Here is a 20838-nt window from a genome sequence, read left to right on the forward strand (position 1 = left end):
AGTGGCTTGTCCACGTCTTGGAGGCTTTGCCTCAATTTATCGATAACTGAGCAGTAGAAGGCCGCAATCGTCGAGTGTTGGGTGGGTGGGTTGAGCTATTCCCACATGGAGTGTAGGGCTGGTACGGTGGAGTGTAGTGGTTGGTGGGTTGAGTAGTCTCCCCAAATGGGCTTGCATATGTTATTGATGTTGCATGTATTTTGAAATGGGCCTATGGGCCATATCATTATCTGAATAAGGGGCTAAGGCCCGCTTTATTGTAATCTGAAAAGGGCTCGGTCCAAGACCATGTTACTGAATGGGCTTAGGCCCAATAGGCTTGAGCTGACTTGGGCTTTTAATGGGTTTTCCTTACACATCGAGTTTCCCAAACTCACCCTTTTATTTTCATCCACGCAGAAATCCCCAACCATAGTGGGCTTGGAGTTGTGAGAGAATTGAGTGGCCACCCGCTCGAAAGTTTGGTTTTCTTCGGTGAACTGGACATCCTATTATTTACGTTTGAAGTTTTGGGTTTTAAATGTAATAAGGCCGCTTAATTATTTTTGATGGTTTTAATATGTATACTTAAGTAAAATCATAGATATGTGATGATTGATTGGTGATATACATGTTTAAATAACATGCATGCAAGGTATGTGTGAAAGAGTGATTTGGTAATAAATCTGCTTGGGACAGCAGCAGTAACGTGACTTTGGAAAATCACCATAAATTGTGAGAGATGAATTAGAAGCTAAATAAATTATGTAATTAAAGCTTAATGAGTCTAGTTTCAAATGAAATAAACGAGAACATATTTTGAATCCTGTACAATGAGAAATTTGATTCGTAATGAAGAGTGGTCAGATTAGTCAAACAGTGAAACATGCGAAAATTTGAGAAAAATCTGGTATTGATTGGCTAAACCAAAAATTCTGAAAAGTTTATGGATAGAAGATATATGAGTCTATTTTCAGGTAAAATTAACGGCACTTGATTTGGAGTTTCGTAGCTCCAGTTATAAATGATTTAGTGACTGTTGCTCGGGAAGACAGCTTGCAGTGAAATTATGATTATGTGGTAAACATCGACAAAAATTGTTAATGAGTTGCTTATTGATTTCTTATAAGCTTACTCGATCCGTAGGTGTGGTTGGCGAATATTGTAAGGGGTTAATACGTAGTTCGTATGTGAATAGTTAGATTAATGTGTTAGTAATCCAATTGTAGGCGTTAGTGTGTGGATCTCGTCGAGATATCGTCGCAAAGCGTGTGTAACTAACACCCTCTTTCTTAGTCTGGATCGGCAAAAGTCGAAAAGCCGAAATGCCGAAACCGGTATTTTGTAGATTTGCGAGTGTGCGAATGCTCGTGAGGTAAATCGATTAAAGTTTTTAGTAAGCTGCAAAATTTGTACTGCAAAGTGCATGATTTCTGTGCCCTCGATATTTTTGGGCTTAATGGGCCAAAAATTGGAATGATGGGCCAACGGACCCAATTCGGTAAGAACCCTCGGTACGTGATTCTGTTAGTACGTGAAAAGTAGGAATATGCATGAAAAACCCTAAAATAGATAAATTATGAAATACCTTTAAAAGTGGAAAATTTACGCTTTACCCCTAGTAGATAAATTACCAAATACCCCTAGGGTTAAATTGACCTAAATGCATGTTTGATGTTGTTAATTATTGCATGCCATGTTGTTATTATCGATGCATGGGATTGGGATATTGACGGAGGAAGTATCGAAAGTGGCTTGTCCACGTCTTGGAGGCTTTGCCTCAATTTATTGATAACGAGCAGCAAAGGCAAGAATCGCCGAAGTGTTAAATTTGGGTGGGTTGAGCTATTCCCCACATGGAGTGTAGGGCTGGTACGGGTGGAGTGTAGTGGTTGGTGGGTTGAGTAGTCTCCCAAATGGGCTTGCATATGTTATTGATGTTGCATGTATTTTGAAATGGGCCTATGGGCCATACTTATTATCTGAATAAGGGCTAAGGCCCGTTTATTGTAATCTGAAAAGGGCTCGGTCCAAGACCATTTATTACTGAATGGGCTTAGGCCCAATAGGCTTGAGCTGACTTGGGCTTTTAATGGGTTTTCCTTACACACGAGTTTCCCCAAACTCACCCTTTTATTTTCATCCACGCAGAAATCCCCAACCATAGTGGGCTTGGAGTTGTGAGAGAATTGAGTGGCCACCCGTTCGAAAGTTTGGTTTTCTTCGGTGAACTGGACATCCTATTATTTACGTTTGAAGTTTTGGGTTTTAAATGTAATAAGGCCGCTTAATTATTTTGATGGTTTTAATATGTATTACTAAGATAGGTATTACTTATTTTAACTGTTGAAATTGGATAGCTTTAGGGTGCGTTTTAAAAAATAACAATTGATTTCAAAATAACACGACAACAAGCAAAGCTTCCGCAATGAAAATATTTTCCAAAATTAATCACTTTTCCTAAAAATGACATAATCAAATCGGTTTCCTAGAAATATCCATGACGTTAAGGTGTGGCAATGGCGGTATGCATGTCTAGGATTGGATTCGAAGGGAGCTTGGTACTTAAGCAGTCCGATGGACTCACCACCTCTTTTCCGATTTCCTACCTGGTGCACAGCTTTCATTCACTTTAACCTATAATGAAATTATCTTTTAAAACACTAAGTAGGTTTTTCTGGATCAACAATATAAAATATTTTGAACGCTTCAATGTGGCATGTCGGATCCGGCCATAACGTCTGGGCCGGGTTTGGGGTGCTACACAATTAATTTTTAATTTGGTTTAACAAGTCCGTACTAATTCGCGGGTCAACCTATTGGCTAGCCCATCTAGTGATATCCCATCTGGTTCTAAGTCCGATTGGCTAGCCCGGTCTAGTTTAGATGAACTTTGAATTTTTAAATATTTTTAATATCATTTTTATTTTTTAAAATTTTTAAAAGTTTTTTTCTTTTCAAAATTATATTTTTAATTTTTTTTATTTAAAAATAAAAAAATAATATTTTAAAAATTTAACTAATTTTAAAGGGTAAGGACCATATTGACAAAAAATATAAATGTTAAGGCTTAAAAAATTATTTTATCTTTGATGAGTTAATTTTAATTAAAAAATTAAAGAAAGAGACCAAGACTTTTAAATAAAAAAATACAATGATTTAAATATCTCAAAATTAAAATATAAAGAATATATTTTAAAATTTAAATAGTAGGGAGACGTTTGGCATATTTAAAGAAGCAAATCCATCCTCGGCTTTTAAGATTGAATGTGACGTTTCAAATTTTTTTTTATTGTGATGATAATGGTTTTTTTGTCAACTGCCTTGAACCGCTTTATAATATACAGTTTTGTAGTCACTTTATATGAGCCATTGTTGCTCATTTGGGCAGTGCTCCATACATTGGTTTATTTTGTAATCTCTTTATAGGTCTTATTTGGGCAGTGGACAATTGATTGGCTAATTATGCTTAGAAGTCATGCACTGTTTATTTTGTAACAACAGACAATATGTCTATTTTCTTATATGTTATATGCAATTCAGAGTAATTTTAACCAAAAAAAAAAATAGGATTGTTCCATTCACCACTAACCAAGTTACCAAAACAAAAAACCCTTCCCAAACCCTAGATCAATTATCCTACACCCTTTTCCCTTTTACACAAACAACAACTAAGTTTTGGAAACCAAAACCCACTGCATAAATACACACACCACTACCATAACAACCCAAATCATTCTCCCCCTCTATCTTTCTAACTTTCCTTAGCATTCCAACCAACACCACCCTTGAATGTGGTGTAACAGGAGGATTGAACTAGGTAAAAAACCGACAACTACTCCTTTTATAGTTACCATAATATTGACATTTGAAAAATCTCTTATTAAAGTTTTCGTTTGATTAAGACATTCTTAACGGAGTTCGAGAATCACAATTACATATAGGTATAATAACATTAGGTGCTTCCATCTCTTCTTCTTCTTTTCTCTGTCGTTTGCTTGAAACAGTGAGAGGTTTATTTTTTTATTCCTTTTTACCTTAATATGTTGTATATAAAAGATTTAAGATATTTTTATATTATAAATTCATTTAAAAATGAGGAAATAGGCTCAAAACATGGCGATGACATGGCAAAAACGTCTGCCATACTGCCAGCTCTGACTTCCATCCATCACTTAACGGGTACTAACGGCCCAGTGATGAAATCGTTACAATTGAAACATACCAAAACGTAAACTTAAGCATAATAAATACATGACTATTTTTGTAGTTTAAATTAAAAACTTTGTTTAGTTGGGCGGTTGGGCTTGGCCACCGATTTTTGCTTATCAGTACTCGAGTAATATATCAGGCTTTCTATTCGGACCTAACCCTGTAAGAACTAAAGATCGGAGATCCAGACCCGATCCGACCTTCCCCTAAAACCCCCAAAATCTCTTCTTTATTTCTTTCTTGCTGCTACTGTTTCCCTGCACTTGCAGTTTTCAAGCTTCAGCTTTTTTTTTTCTTTTTGTTGATTATTGATATTATATATTTTAATTAATTAGGGTTTTCTCCCTCGTTTTTCACTCTATTAACTGAATAAGTTTCTGCGTTCCGGTTCTTTGTTCGGTAAGGACAAAGACTGGAAAGATGGGTGCACAGAAAAAGGGTGCTACTGCTAGGGTTTCAGAAGACCCAGAGGAATTAGCACGTCATCCATTACAAGCCATTCTCTTAGCTGATAGCTTCACCACCAAGTTCCGTCCAATTACTCTCGAACGCCCCAAGGTATCCGTGCAGACATTTTTTTTTTCAAATTTTGTTATATGTTTTGGTTTAATTATAAAAATTGCCTCTTTGATTGAAGGTATTGTTGCCTTTAGTAAATATTCCGATGATAAATTATACATTAGCATGGCTTGACTCGGCGGGCGTGGAGGAGGTTTTCGTGTTCTGCTGTGCTCATTCGAAACAAGTGATTGATTACTTGGAGAGTTCCGAATGGTCATCTCAACCAAATTTTTCGGTTACTACAATAGAATCTCACAATTCCATCAGTGCTGGTGATGCTTTGCGTTTGATTTACGAGCGCAATGTGGTAATGGTTTTATATATATATATATATATATATATCTTTCCACTAATTAAAAGTGTGTACTAAGAAATATGTTAATAGGATAATGCATTTACTTGAAATATATACCGTCTTAGAAGGAGGAACAAGCCTCTAGTTGAATGTTCTTTCTTTTGATCAATACAATATTGGTGGAGGGGGAGGGGATGACAGGGTTTGAACTCATGTCGTCTAGGTGTCAGATGGGGGAAATACTGGTTCAAGCAAGTTTTGGCTCCTCTAGTTGAATGTTGAGGTTGAATATTAGTGGGCTGGTTAGTTGGTTTCTTTAGTTTGTAAATACAGGAAATCAGTTGCTTTTTCTTTGTTATTGAATTATTGTGCATTTGGGTACGAACTCCAATTTTTGTAAAATCTACTCTCCCAAAGTTGCTGAAATTAAAATAATCATCCCACCAATTTGTTCAAAGGTGTTTCTCACAAATTGATTATTGAAGTAAATGTTGTAGAAAGCAAATTGGTAGTCTGCCAAGACCCACTTGAATATTCTGTGAAAACCCATGGGAATAGATCAAACTCCAAAGGCTTATGTTAAAACTAGGAATTGGACTATGGTTACTACTTTGATGTGACTTAAAGATCCAATGAGGTAGTACCAGCTTGCCTCATCTGTCATGTCTTGGTCCTGGGCATTTGTCTTCTAGGCTTAATGGATGGGTGAGTTTTGGAGGAGCTTTGAACTGTTGATCTTTGAGCATCATGGATCACCTCTATTAAAGTTCAAGCTGGTTTCTGCAATTAATTGTTCCTGCAGGAAGTCTTATTTATCTTTTAAATGTGCTTATTTTCAAAATAAAGGAAATGAGGACAACATCACTAGAATTCCTTTTTATTGAACTTTGTTTTCAATATGCTTAAATCTTTTGTAGAGTTCTTGGTTGGGATGCTTTATTCTTTTTGTAGATTTTTGGCAATTGTAATCTTATGTTTGGAATTTATTTACGACCATCATGGTTTGGAGCTTGTTTCACTCAGTATGCACGGTTTTTCTCCTTATCTTTTCAGATACATGGAGATTTTGTTCTTATTAGTGGAGATACAGTGAGCAACATGTCGCTTACACAGGCACTTCAAGAACATAAAGACAGAAGGAAAAAAGATGCTAATGCTATAATGACCATGGTTGTTAAACAGTCAAAGCCTTCACCGATCACCCAGCAGTCTCGACTTGGTACCGATGAACTCTTCATGGCTATAAATCCTGTTACGAAACAGCTTCTGTATTACGAGGATAAAGCAGAATATTCAAAGGGGTTTATATCTCTTGATAAAACATTGATAGCTGACAATCCTTCTGTCATTCTGCACAATGACAAACAGGTTTTGTTCTTCAAATCATATTGTGAAATTATCTGGTTACTTTTTATATTACCTATTTTGCCATCATTATATATATTCACACAGACACTTAAAAAGGAATATATTAATATGTTATGATAAATTTGCTTCTTTTGTGGACGTGGTGTAAAACTTCACAAATTTTAGTTGTGTTTCTCGGTATTGAACAGAGTTGTTTGTAAATAATTATAAAATAGATGTAATGAGTGTATACTTTTTCTTGCTTGGCAAGTGATTGATGCCTTAAAACTCTTGCTTGTTTCATTTGATGGGTAGCAGTCAAAATCTCTGTTTTAGTGCTATTAAAAACTTGTTTGCTCTTCTCCAAACTCAAATGGCTCTTTACAACATCACTTTGTTCTTCATTTTTTTTTTTTACTCTCAAAATATTTTTGCTTTTTATTTATTGTACGCTGTCTTTATCCTTTTTCTCAGTGTATTCACACTGAAATCATTGATTGTCCATAATCAGAAAGAACCTTAAACCTTGATCTCAACTCTTGGTCCATTAGAAGTTTCAAAGTTCCTTTTTCAAGCTACATGGCATGAAACCTTTTGCTACTGGTTCAGCGATCTCTCTGTTAGTGGCTTGATTAGCACATATTGCTTGGATAAATATTAAACATATATGATTTATGCTACTTGTTTTTAGTCGAATGATATTTTACTAAATAATTCGGGTTTGCTTTTGCAGGACTGTTATATTGACATATGCTCTCAAGAAGTACTAAGTCTTTTCACAGACAATTTTGATTATCAACATCTAAGACGTCATTTTGTAAAGGGACTGCTGGTTGATGATGTATGTGTTACATATCATACACTTATATCATGTTGTTTTAAAATATTTTCTTATCACTTTTTCACCCTTAATAAAACAAAATTGTGTGCTTGCACATTCAAAGTCAAAGTTTAGATAAGAAAGAAAAAAACTGGGTGGTTTGTCCTTGTACACTCAAATGTGCATTGTCGTGGCAGTCTTAGCTGACCCTTCTGTCCGAATGATGTAGAATTGTCTGCTAATCTACGGGAAGCTTTAGTCTAGATCTATGCTTTGGAATTCGCAAGCCAGCCTTTTTTGTTTAGTAACATGCATCATAATTTGTAAAACATTATACTTTCCGTTAATTGTAATCTAAAAAAAATTAATTCAAGAAGCTTTGATTATTTTAATGTTTATGGGATAGGTAAACATGGTGTTGCATGCGTAATCATCAAAACAATGACTTATCTATTCTTTACAAAATGTAGACATTTGTATTCATTACCCTTAAAAATATAAACATCGTAAAAAAATTATAGGATAATAGTTAGAACATAGAAATTTTGAAAGGAAGTTTGGTTATCCTTAGTAAATATACTCATCATATATGTGTATCTTAGCATAATACTGTGCATAACATCCAAATATAAGATAGGACGATGTAGTTGATGATGCCGTTATATGTTATCTAATCTTGACATCTGATGATAAACATAAGAATAGAATTGGAGAAATATTACAATTGCATATTGTTACCGGGCTGAATATCATAAGATTTTGTATCATATTGCTTCCACTTTTATCTATGGCTGCAGATCATGGGTTACAAGATATTTACTCATGAAATTCACTCAAGTTATGCTGCTAGGATAGATAACTTTCGAAGTTATGATACCATTAGCAAGGACATAATTCAGAGGTGGACTTATCCATTTGTTCCAGATGTGCTCTGTGGAAGTTCTGCAATAAAGGTTGAGAGGCAGGGAACTTATCGAGCATCTGGTATAGATTGAAACAAATTAATGATTATTACGTATTTGACTGCCATAAAAGTTTCATGCTTTAAACATGTAACATCTCATCATTTATGCTTGTACCTATTTAATTTGTTTAGTTCGGGACTTTCCTTGGAAGTGGTTTAATCAATTTTTATTTTCAGATGTCACACTGTCACGTTCTGCACAATTAGGTTCATTCACTTTCATTGGACAAGGCACCAAAATAGGGAATGACACAAAAATCTCTCATTCTGTTATTGGAGAAAGGTGCACTATTGGATCAAATGTCACAATAGAAGGCTCTTATATATGGAATAATGTTACCATTGAAGATGGCTGTCAGTTAAGGAATGCAATAGTATGTGACAGTGTAATACTGAAGTCAGGAGCAGTTCTGCAACCTGGAGTTATTCTATCTTTCAAGGTATGCATCCCTTGGAGCACTTTATCCCTTTTTTAATTGTCAAATGTCATCATTATTATTACGGTGATTAGTTTGAATACATGTCTACATGCAGTTATATGAATTTGCATCATGCCTCAAGACATATACTTGTTCAAATATCTATAAATGTGATAGACTAAGATTTTATGATATATTATGGTGACACCATTATGGGCTGTCTCCCAACTAAAGTAACTCAAAGTTGTAAGTTTTCTTGGCGATTTCTGATTTCTTTCTGGACGTGCAGCTTACAATTTCTTGTTGCCATTGATAAACAAGTCAACCAGATTTTCTCTTTTGGGATTTGAAATGTTTTACCTAAAAAGCTGTATCTCAAACGTTTGTAATTGCTATATGAACAATAATCATTTCAGTTATTTTTTTCTTTCTTGTACTTGTGCTTCATCCTTATGATACAACTTCCTGTCTTGTTACAACCATCATTCCCACATCCCCACCCTACCTGGAGTTCTAGCTATCCCCTTATAGTGTGTTCAATTATAAGTCTGTCTGCAACCTTCCCCATGGTCATCCTCAATCTTCTTTTCAGGTCTTTATCTTAACTGGAGCTGGAAATTCGAAACAGCATACTCAATTTTGAACCTTGTATTTTTCTTATATATTCCTTAATTACAATATTTTCTCTGGTTAATAATACTTCTTGTATGGCTCAAAGTTATGTTCTTTGCAAGAGATCTGAACATTTATTTTCTCCAGGTTGTAGTTGGACAACAGTTTGTTGTTCCTGCCTACTCAAAGGTTTCTTTACTTCAACAGCCAACCCAGCAAGATAGTGATGAGGAATTGGAATATGCTGACAGTACTAGTGGCACTGGGGAGCTTCGATGTAAGTTCCTAGAGCTATATGAATTTTTAATATCTGTTTTTTTTTTTAATGTTTCAGGTATTTAGCGAATCTTGTAATATTGCATTCTTCATTTTCTTTAAACATAGTATATGAAGGTTGCACCTATTTGTCTTCTTTATATCTTTGATGTCTAGGTTAATATATTACATCTCTAGATTCTATGGTAGGATGTAATGAAGGCTGTACTTTATGCTGTCGAAAGAAGAAGCTTTTGGGAAATCGTGCTAGTTTATGGATTTAGGCAAACGAGTCAGAACTAATTTCTTCTTTGATCTATTCTTTTCTGAGTGCATTTTTGTTAAAAAAATTCTGTCCATGTGCTTTTGTTGTCTCTCTTTGTTGTGTATCCTGCATATCCTTTTCATTAGTGTATAGAAATATTAGTTAACTTATTTCTTGGAAATAAAATTTTGCAATTACTTGATATCTGTTACGCAACCAGAGCCTTATGTACTTAACAAAAAAGGATGATAAAAGGTGAAAGTTTTTCAAATTTATTTTAGATCAACTTTTTCATTATTTATCCTCTTTAAAATTCTTTCTCTAGTATATATCGCTTTTATGGATGTTCTCTTGAAGGAGAGAAAAAAAGAAAAGAAAAGAGAAGCAGTCGATACACATATAACCAAGAGAAGGATACATGTCATGCCAAAGAAATTCTATGTTGAGTATTCATAGTTAGAATATTGTATGTCCATGTCCCAAAAATTTCATCAAAAATACAAACTAGTACGCCGGGGACACCACCAAAGATCAGTGCTGCAGAAGCCACTCTCAATTGGCAAACTGAAAATGCCATTGCTCAGAATCACATCCTGAAAAGAATTGATTCCAAGATCTCAACAGTCGAATCCAAGATAGATGACAACACAAAGATGGTCAGAGATCTAATTCAGCTGTTACAAAAAAGACTGAATGAAGTAGCAAAACAGCCAGCAGCACCTGGACAAGATTTCTTTTCTCATCTTGCACAAAGAGAAAAAGAAATCCAGAAACTCAAAGATCAGATCAAAACTCTCCAAGAGACAGGGAAAATTCCTGAACCTGCACCAAGACGAGAAACGATTGAATTGTTTCCTTCTGTCAGAAAACAGAATTTACTTCCAGTAGAAGGTGTGCAGATTACTTTCCCAGAACCACCCAAACGTACGAAACCAAGTACGTATGAGATCTTCCTCGAGATCAAAAAACAGCAAGCAAAGAAGAAAGAAAAGATCATTGCTGAACAAATGGTTACTGAACCTAGTGACCAAGAGGAAGACCGAATCCAGAAAAAACTGGGTAAAAGACCAGTTTCAGAAGAAAAAACGCCACCAACTTCTCCACCAAAACAAACCTCAAAATCCTTGATGATCCAAGAAGATGAAGGCCAAAATCCTTTAACAAAATTTTTAAAGGATTATGTGGAATCTTCAATTCCAAAAATTTCAACCATCCAAGATCAAAATTCTACTGATAAATCTGATCAAGATTCAACCTCAGAAGAATCTGAAGAATTTGAGGAACAATCAGAAGAACAATCAGAAAAAGAAAGTTTGGAAAAAATACTCCAAACTACAAAGGTGGAAGAACCAAGTGATGATGAAATGCAACAAGAAGAAGGTTCATCCTCTACGCAGAGACATCCACCAAAAAGTTCCATTGGTAGAATCACGTTTACCCTAGATGATCTACCACCATCAAAATGGCCAGACAGAATCCAAGAATTTCATTCTTGGCTTGAAACACGAAAACTCACAGAAGACAGCAACTATAACATTCTCATGGAATTTGTCTCCAGATTCATGGGAATGCTTAGAGATTGGTGGAATTCGATTGATTAGCACAACCAAATGCAATTCTTAGTACTTCAAGATCTAGCACAGCCCATCAGAATTATTCATCAACATTTTGTTGGAAATCCTGATGATTTGCTTACATTGAAAAGAAGAGAATTCTACAAAAGAAAGTGCTGTTCATGCACCAGAAAAGATTTGGAGAAACACTTCAAAGTGATGACCAGATTATTCTGTGCTCTGGGACTCAATTCAAATCTTAAACCGGTAATCCTTTCATCTCTTCCAAATCCAATCCAAGTTGCAGTCAACCAAGCTCTTCAAACGCAGAACAAAGACATTCTCCAAATAACAGTTGGAGAACTTCAACAAGAAGTCTTTGTTGCTTTAGAAGACATTTGCAACAGAAGAATGATATTCAGAGATTATTTCCATGGTGATAAAAAGATTGACTAAGCTTGTGATGATTCTCATTTGAAGTACAAACGTCCAAAAGACAATTATCTCTGTGACTGTCGTACAAGAAAAAAGAAGCATTTCAAGAAGCATTCTTTTTATTCAAAGAAAAGAAAGAAGATCAAACCCCGTTGGAGATATCTTAAAAGAAAAAAAAGAACAACAAAGTCAGATCGTTGCTACATCTGCAACCAGAAAGGACATTTCTCAAAGAACTGCCCAAAGAATAAGAAGGGCAAGAAGATTGCACAGATAATGAAGAAGTCTGGAATAAAAATCCAAGACGATGATGACATTGAATCCGTCTGCTCTATTGAAGATCAACCTTCAGAAAAGACGATTTGTGCCATTCCAGTCTATGATACAACTTCTTCCAATTCAGAATCAGATTATTCTGATTTTCAAATGATACAAGCCAAAGCACAGAAGAAAACTGCTGATAGAACCATTGATGAAGCAGCTTCAGCTCCACATATACCAGTCAAAATCTATTTAGACAAATATAGTAAACCTATTACTATAATTGCCTTCATAGATACTGGCGCAGTTGAAACAATCATGAATCCAGACGTCCTACTAACAGAATGGTGGAAACCTCACACAAGAATTTTTGAGTCAGCTACAAAAGTTCCATTGATCACCCGGGTAATTAGCAAACCAATCACCATCCAGTTTTTCCTAAACTGTAGTATCACGACTACAGTATTAGGATCAAAACTCCCTGGAAAAGATATTGTAGTAGGCTTTGACCTTTACAAAAAAGCCCAATACCTCAGGATTCTGCCTGAAGGTATCAGATACAAGAACTTCTTCCAACCCTTTGTCAAAATCCCAAAACTGTTTCTCATCAAATTTGAAAAGATTATTCCTATTATCCAAGACCTAAAGGCCCAATCCTGTGCGGAATCTCATTCAGAATTCCTGAACAAATGCCCAAATCCTTTGTGGAAAAACCCAGAATTCTTCATCCAACTTCCATTCAAGAAGAATGAAGACATCAATCCCACAAAAGCCAGCCATCAAGGAATGAATCCAGATCATTTGCTACTTGCGCAAAAAGAATGCCAAGAACTACAGCAGCAAGATTTGATTGAAGTTTCAGATTCTCAATGGGCATGTGAAGCTTTTTATGTCAACAAAAGATCAGAACAGCAGAGAGGAAAATTAAGACTGGTAATCAACTATCAGCCTCTTAATCATTTCCTACAAGATAATAAGTTCCCCCTTCCAAACAAAGATCTGCTTTTCTCCAGTATTGCAAAAGCAAGAGTCTTCTCAAAATTTGATCTCAAAGCAGGCTTCTGGCAATTAGGAATCCATCCTAATGATAGACCCAAGACAGGTTTCTGCATCCCCAATGGACACTTCCAATGGAAAGTCATGCCGTTTGGATTAAAGACAGCCCCTTCTCTATTCCAAAAGGCAATGATAAGAATTTTTCATCCCCTAATGGAAAACGCTCTGGTTTGCATTGATGACATCTTACTCTACAGTAAGGATGAAGACTCCCATGCACAGCTCCTTGAGCATTTCAGATCCCTCATCTTCAAGTATGGGATAATGCTATCAGAAAGAAAGATGCAGATTAACAAGTCTGAAATCCAGTTCTTAGGAATGGACATCAAAGAAGGAAAGTATTCTCCAGGACCACACATTGCTCAAGAACTTCTTAAATTTCCATCAAAGAATTTGTCCTTCAAACAAATTCAACAATTCATTGGAATAGTCAATTATGTTAGAAACTTTATCCCTAAAGTTTCTAAATATACTAATCCTTTGAGAAAATTGTTGAAGAAAGACCCTCCTCCTTGGTCCTCTTCCCAAACAAAAGCTCTTCAAAAACTGAAAGAACTTTCACAAGATCTACCTCCTTTGAAGATTCCCTCAGATGAAAAAAGAATTCTTCAGACAGATGCCAGTGACAAATATTGGGGAGCAATTCTCTTTGAAGAAATAAATGAAAAGAGATTTCTCTGTGGATACAAAAGTGGAAGATTTTCTGATGCAGAGATCCATTATCACTCCACGTTCAAGGAAATACTTGCAGTCAAAAAAGGTATTACAAAGTTTGAATTTCATCTTCGAGGATATCAGTTTCTAATAGAAATGGATATGTCCTCATTTCCAAAAATGCTCAAATTCAAACAAAAAGTAGTTCCTCATCCACAGCTTTTAAGATGGGCAGAATGGTTTTCTGAGTTCTCATTTGAAGTCAAACATATCCCAGGAAAAAATAATGTTCTTGCAGATTTACTTTCTAGGCCCAAAGAAAATCCAAAAATCCTTGCATATAAAAGAGTCTATTGGCCCAGACCCATCATGATGTACAAACCCTACTCCTCAACATCCTCATCACCTACCCCTTACACTGTCACTCCAAACCTCCACCCAGAATTCCCACCAGAAGTTTTCACCCTTGTAGAAAAGAATTGTTTTCATCAGAAGGCTAGGGATATGATGCTTGAATACCATATCCAAATTTTTAAGAATTTTGGAGGTCTTATTCTCAAACCTTGGGGAATTCATCCTGATTATCCTTTCATTCACCCAATAAGGTTTGAATTTGTTGAACAGCCAAACGAATTAAAATGGTTTTTATGGTACCTTACCCATCTTTACCATATTGCGATCCAGTTCAACACCATCGACCTTCTCTATTACTTAAAAAAGGCTATCCGAGGAAACATTGAACCAGAACAACAAAATTTCTTTACTTTTCTCAGCTGGTTTCATCCTCTCCCACAGTGGCTTCAGATAATTGAACAATACTGCAACCAGGCAAAAGGCACTTATGGAAGTTATATTATTATAATTTTCTATAAGCCACAGTATTTTGTCAAATGTGGAAAAGCAACTCAGCTCAACTCCTTCCCCACCTCTTGGGTTCACAAAACCCTAGAAGATGAAGTCTTCAAAGATAAAGCACAATATCGGGAACTCCAAAAGTTTCTATGCCAGCTCAATAGAACTGTTCCAATTGAGATATGGCCGCCCCCAGATATTGATGCACCATGGGACACCTGGCCTCAATCATACACTCCTTATCACTTAGAGATCCTAGATGCCCTTCGTGAATATCGAAAAAGCATACCTGACCCTACTGAATGGTCACAAGATTACCCGTGGCAATACAGTCAAATCAATCTGGAAAAAATGGAGTTAAATGATGAAAAAGATGACGAAATGACGTGCAATAGTGAAGATTCTCTGGACAGCGCCCAACTACCCCACTCGAATGCCAACAGCTGATGATCTAGTCTACTTTATGTCTAATACTAGTTTTGTTTGTTATGTGAGTCATCTTTACTTTATCATCGTGTAATCTTATCTTAAAATGATGTACTGTGAAATATTTTGTTGTATTACATCACCTTTGCCTATAAAAGGATGATGAGCTTCCTCTTGTGAGATATGAAAAAAAAAAAGATCAGAAAATAAAACCTCAGTTGTTTTCTCTACCATGACTTTCTAAAACCCTTCTTATTTTCTCTGAGTCTTCTTCTTCCTCCTAGAATGTTTCAAATGAGTTATCAAAAGGAGTATTTAATAAAGTATGCTCTGTGCTTGCCATTACAAATGGATCCTGCACATCAGAAATATTAAAACTCAAAATTACGATGTCAATCTTGTTGTGATTAATATAAGGTTCTGGAATCAAGGTTCTGTGTAGCTAAAAGGCAGTGCCTGTAAAATGCCCGTGTGGAATAAGGGCTCGTGTTGGCATAGCATACCTGCTACAATTCCTTGATTCTCGCATCTTCTATTTCTCACACCCCGTATTACATGTCATGCCAAAGAAATTCTATGTTGAGTATTCATAGTTAGAATATTGTATGTGTTGTGTGCATGCTGTAAATGTGATGCTTTATGGACGGCAGACTATGGAATATGCTGATGAGGTTTGGTTGAATTGGAAAAAATAATGATAGAGCAAAAGTCATTTTGGTTAACTTGTGAATGTCTTCATTCTGTCAGATTGCCTTCCCCCCCCCCCCCGGGTTTTCTCTCTCCCGGGAGAAAGAAATGTTTTTCCATACCTTTGAGTAGAGTTGAATCTAATTTTTTCTTTCATTTCCTTCATTTGATTTTTAGATGCTATATGCTTTCTTTTTTGTTTTTTTTTCTTTGTTTATGCATTACAATATTTCTTGGTTAGCACTTCCTTTCTTTCTCTCCTCCTCTTCTCTTTGCTTTGAAGCTTATAGAAGCAAAATTTAGCTTTTATGGAAGAGTATATTTCAGCACTTATATAATTGTTTATATGTTATTTTCTTTTTGGATTATATGGTTTAATGATTGGTAATTTGTGCCCGCAATCTTTGTTCTGTTATTTTTGCGATAAGCCACCATTTTTATCTCTAGAAAAGGGAGATCATTGTTATATGTGCTTACAAAAGTTAACAAAGCAATTTTTGGTGCAGCGGATAAATTGAATGGGGACATTGCACCTGATTTATCTGAGACAGCATCTGAGGTTGGTTCTATTGCTTGCTTCTAACATTATTTTTTGTTATTGCTGCCAGTTTTGCTTGCAAGGTGGTGCAGGGTGAATATGGAGAAAATAAGGACTCGTAAGCAATTGAACATAATTATAAAATAGGAAAAAAGTATTATGATATATCTTTGTTGATATAATTAAATAGCATGAGGTTGAGTATGAAATGTATCTTCAGTCTCTCTCCCTCATACTTCTCTGGCAATTAAATAATAATTTGGATGATGCAATTGTTTATGCTTTCAGCTTGGTACTGGTGGAGTTGGTTATATTTGGACAGTCTTTGAAGGAGCGTATGATGAAGAATGGAGGCATTCAGTTGCACCTATTCCCACAGATAAACTGGTTAAGCTAATGCTAGATAAAGATGAGGATGAGGAACTGTTAACTCAAGATGGGAATGTTATTTCAGCTTCAAGAGAGCTGAAAACTGATTCTGATGGTAACGGTTCTGAAGATGACGATAATGAAGACTCTAGAGATGACTATGTATCCTTTGAGAAAGAGGTAATCTGTGACTATATTCATGGTGATAATATGTAGTATAGAGAACTATTTATAGTTTCCATTCCGATGGGCAGGTTGAAGCTACCTTTTTAAGGGCTGTTCATGAAAATGTCAAAGTAGACCTTGCAGTCTTAGAGGTGAATGCACTTCGGTAAGTTACATTCATTTTATTCTCCAAGGCCTGAGCAAACCGGGGCCATTAACCTAGTTGGTGGGCTCCTTGACTGACATTTTTCTTAACCTTTTTTTTTTTTCCCTAATTGTAAAAATATACGCTGCTCTTTTACATTATTTGAAAGTATAGAACCTAAAATCTTCAGCAATGGATACAGTTCATCACATGACTTTTGCTGTTTTAACTGTTGCTCTTTTTCCAATTGCTAATAATTGTTTACCACATCCTTCTAATTTATGCTTCATCAGTTTATTCAAATCCAGCCTTGTTTGCTTTATCCCCTTTAGTTTGATGCCTATTCAGCACCTGAATGGTGCTCAAGAGCATTAGCAAAATTACCCCCTATCTTTAGCGGACCATCCTTGATGCTTTCTCGCTAAGGAGATCTTCAATCAGCACTTATTTTTTTGCTTCAAAGATATGTTCAAACAGAGCTGCTATTGTATTTCTCAATATGGGCTAATATTTTGCCTAAACCTGTTTCCTGCCATTATTTCTTCAGGTTGTCTTACAACATGGCATCTGTTGACTGTGGTGGAGCAATATTTTACTCAATGATGAAGTTGGCAGTCGAATCTCCACATAATTCTGCGAGTATGTGTGCTGCTTTTTATTATGTTCCCTTTTCATGATTATTCTGGTAGTTATATATTCACACTGCGCTGATATGAAGAAACCTTTTTGTTGTTTTACCATACATCTCTAAATGATTGAATTTAATAAATATTCACAGATGCATAGCTTTCACATAAGTGGGCAGTGAGTTTTTGCATCAAGTAAATTCTGATAAACTCTTCAATCTATTGAAGCCCCAAACTTATAGTATTTTCCAAATTATTTGAGCACCATTAGCTAATTCCATCTTGCTATTCTATGTTGAATCTTAGTGATTGGTATTCTTAATCTTTGAATTATGTAGTTCAAAGGTTACACATTGACTCTAAGGTTCATATATAATTGTCTTATGTCATTCATGATTTGTTCAAAACAAAGATGGCACTTTAATCTTCTCAGAAGTTGTGTCCAATCTTTATTGACCTTAAGTGCTGTGCTGTTTATTGAGGATTTTTATTGGTCTGCTAGAGTGGCAACACTTGCAGACTGGAGTGTATGTCTTTCAGGAATAAACGTAAGAAAATTATTCTGAAAATGTTGAAGTTGTCTCCCATATGTTAGTGCAATTGTTAGCCAATAAGTGCTGATTCAAGCAGCAATGGACAGGATTGGATGTTAGATGATTCTCCTAATTCTTATTTGTTTTACTTATGTGGTCTTTCCTCTGTTACTGTTGAATAATGAATGGTCCAAACATTTAAGCATGTATCTGCATAAACATTTGTGCTTCCGAATTGATAACGTTACAAGCATACCTCTTTGCTGCTATTAATCCTCTTATGCTCATTCCCACTGAAAATGGAAAAGTGAAAATACCTATAGATAACTTCATCTTTTATTGTCAAAAATCAATCTCCATGATTAACTTGTTTGTAATCACTAACTAGTTTGTTTTCAATCTGTTGTGAAGGTGAATTGCATAGAAATGCTGCTGATATAGTCACAACATGGCAAAAACTGTTGAAGTCTTTCCTGCATGATATAGATGAGGAGGTTTGTATTGTTGATCTGGTGGAAAATTCCATCTGATTAATAAATATCAATTGTAAGCCAAAGGAATAATACATTTTTTGGACTGCTACATTTAATTTCTTCTATGTATCACATCATCAGATGGGTGGGGTGACTTGTCTGTTTTTATTACATGTCAAAACTGACATCTCATAGTGGACTTTTTTTGTCTATATTACAAATTTGCGCTAACCTTTCTCTTGTTATTGCCTAACAGATTGAGGTTATCTTGAAATTTGAGGAAATGTGCCTGGAATCGGCCAAGGAGTTCGCTGCATTATTTCCACAGGTATTTCTAATGATATGCCTAGATCTAGAAGATGTCTTGATGGGTTCAAGATAAAAACTTGGTGGGGGCAATTGTCCGTTGTTTGTGTATAAAGTAGAACGAGATGTGAAGTTTTAGTGAAAAGAAAGATCCTCATTTGATTGTTGTTTCACAGATTTTGCATCTTTTATATGATAAAGAAATTCTACAAGAAGATGCTATTCTAAGGTGGGCGGATGAGAAGGAAGGAGCAGATGAATCGGATAAAGTGTTTCTGAAGCGTTCAGAAAAATTTATACAGGTAAAAAAGGAACTTTAATCTTTTCTATTTCCCACTCGGTGAAATGAAGATTGTTAATATTTGCTCATCTTTCCCCTTTTAAAGTGGTTGAGAGAGGCTGAAGAAGAAGAGGATGATGAGGATGAGTGAGACTACTTGTGTTTTGGCACGTATGAACATCACTGCTGAGGAAAATATGGTCTGCCTTTGTTTGCAATTTTTGCTTTTCATGTGGCTAATAAAGTCTTGACATTAGAAATGTTGTATTGAATTGAAACGTTTTGACAGTAGTCCATATATTCAGATTTACTTATTGCTTTCTTTTTTCCTTTTAGAGTAAATAGAATTTCAGTAGACAACAAGGATTAATATTAATTTATTTTAATTTTTTAAGTAATATTGTCAAAAATGAATTTATATTATCTCAAAAGTATTTTATAATATATTTACGTTTCATAAACATGTCAAAACATTATATTGTGATACCGTATGTATGTTATAAAATTTTTAAATTTCATATCAATAATGTGTAAATTTTTAAAACAATATTTCAAAGGAAAAGGTTTTTATTTTTATTTTTATTATTATAGATTGTTGAAAAATTATATTTTTGCATTATGTTACTAATCGGATTCCGTTTTTAATTTTAAAATTAAATATTTAGAAATTTTAAATAATTAGAAGTACGCAATACTCCTATCTTGTTTTACAGTTGTCATTTTAACCTCTTAAGTTAATTTAATTGAAAATTTTAAAATACAATTATTATGTTTGAAGTTTAACATATTTTCAAAATATCATAATTAATTTTAAACATGTTATATAATTCTTAAATTTTGAAACATTATAACAGTTTTAATAAACTTTAAAATAATTTTTTAAACATTTTTCCGGAAATAAATACATATATATATATATTTATTTATATTTATAAAAGTATTATCAAATTTGAATTGTAGTTTTTTATTCTTTAGGTCGAGGTATATATATATATATATATATATATACTAAACATATTTTATAATCTTAAAATTATAAACAGTTCGAAGTAATTTTATATAATGTTTAAATAGGTTTTAAACAAATTTAATTTTTGCAAGATCTTTAAATTAGTAGTTCTTAATTTTGATAGTAGCGGTATAAGTTTTTAAACATATTTTAAATTAACTATTTTATCTTTTTGGTATGATTTAAATAAACTATTTTATTTCTTATTGAAAACAAAACTAATTTTAATTATTTTATTTAAGAACTTAAATATGTGTTTTTTATCATATTATAATTAGTTTAAAAATGTCTAAAACAATATTTATAAATTATTTTAAATATGATATTTTTATCATATAAAATTTAACATTTTAAAAACTTGTTTTGTAATTCTAATATTAAGCGAATTTTGAAATCAATTTTAAATTTTAATCTTAACTGTTATAAAATTTTAAATAAATTTGAATAAAATATTTTATTTCTAATTTAAAAGAGTTGTAATGTTTAATGTATTAAATTATGAGTTTTAATTTTTTTAGTTAAAAACATATATAATTTAAAATGTATTAGTTTAAGGGATATTTATCTCTCTACTTCACTAAAATTGTCAATATGATATCTGTTCTTTCAATTTATTCCTTTTGCTACCTGTACCATTTTTCTGTTTATCACTTTGCTACTCCACAATCTCTGACAAAATTTGGCTCCTGCACCAACCATGGTCTGCCACGTGCAATTATGTCTGGAAAAGAAAATTCAAGT

General features: G+C 34.3%; 1 protein-coding gene across 1 annotated transcript; it reads left to right on the forward strand.

The window, feature by feature from the left end:
- The first annotated feature begins 4227 nt into the window (after positions 1-4227).
- Positions 4228-19511, forward strand: LOC108486214 (uncharacterized). Its single transcript, XM_017790125.2, has 16 exons — positions 4228-4353; positions 4596-4749; positions 4829-5059; positions 6101-6415; positions 7128-7235; positions 8012-8198; positions 8356-8618; positions 9357-9486; positions 16160-16212; positions 16480-16740; positions 16815-16891; positions 17418-17509; positions 18441-18523; positions 18759-18830; positions 18985-19110; positions 19195-19511. Exons 2-16 carry the CDS (start codon positions 4612-4614, stop codon positions 19237-19239), a joined length of 2181 nt encoding a protein of 726 aa, XP_017645614.1. The 5' UTR covers positions 4228-4353; positions 4596-4611; the 3' UTR covers positions 19240-19511.
- The last annotated feature ends 1327 nt before the right edge of the window (positions 19512-20838 follow it).

Source organism: Gossypium arboreum, chromosome 13, assembly GCF_025698485.1.
Source record: "Gossypium arboreum isolate Shixiya-1 chromosome 13, ASM2569848v2, whole genome shotgun sequence".
Lineage (NCBI taxonomy): Eukaryota > Viridiplantae > Streptophyta > Magnoliopsida > Malvales > Malvaceae > Gossypium > Gossypium arboreum.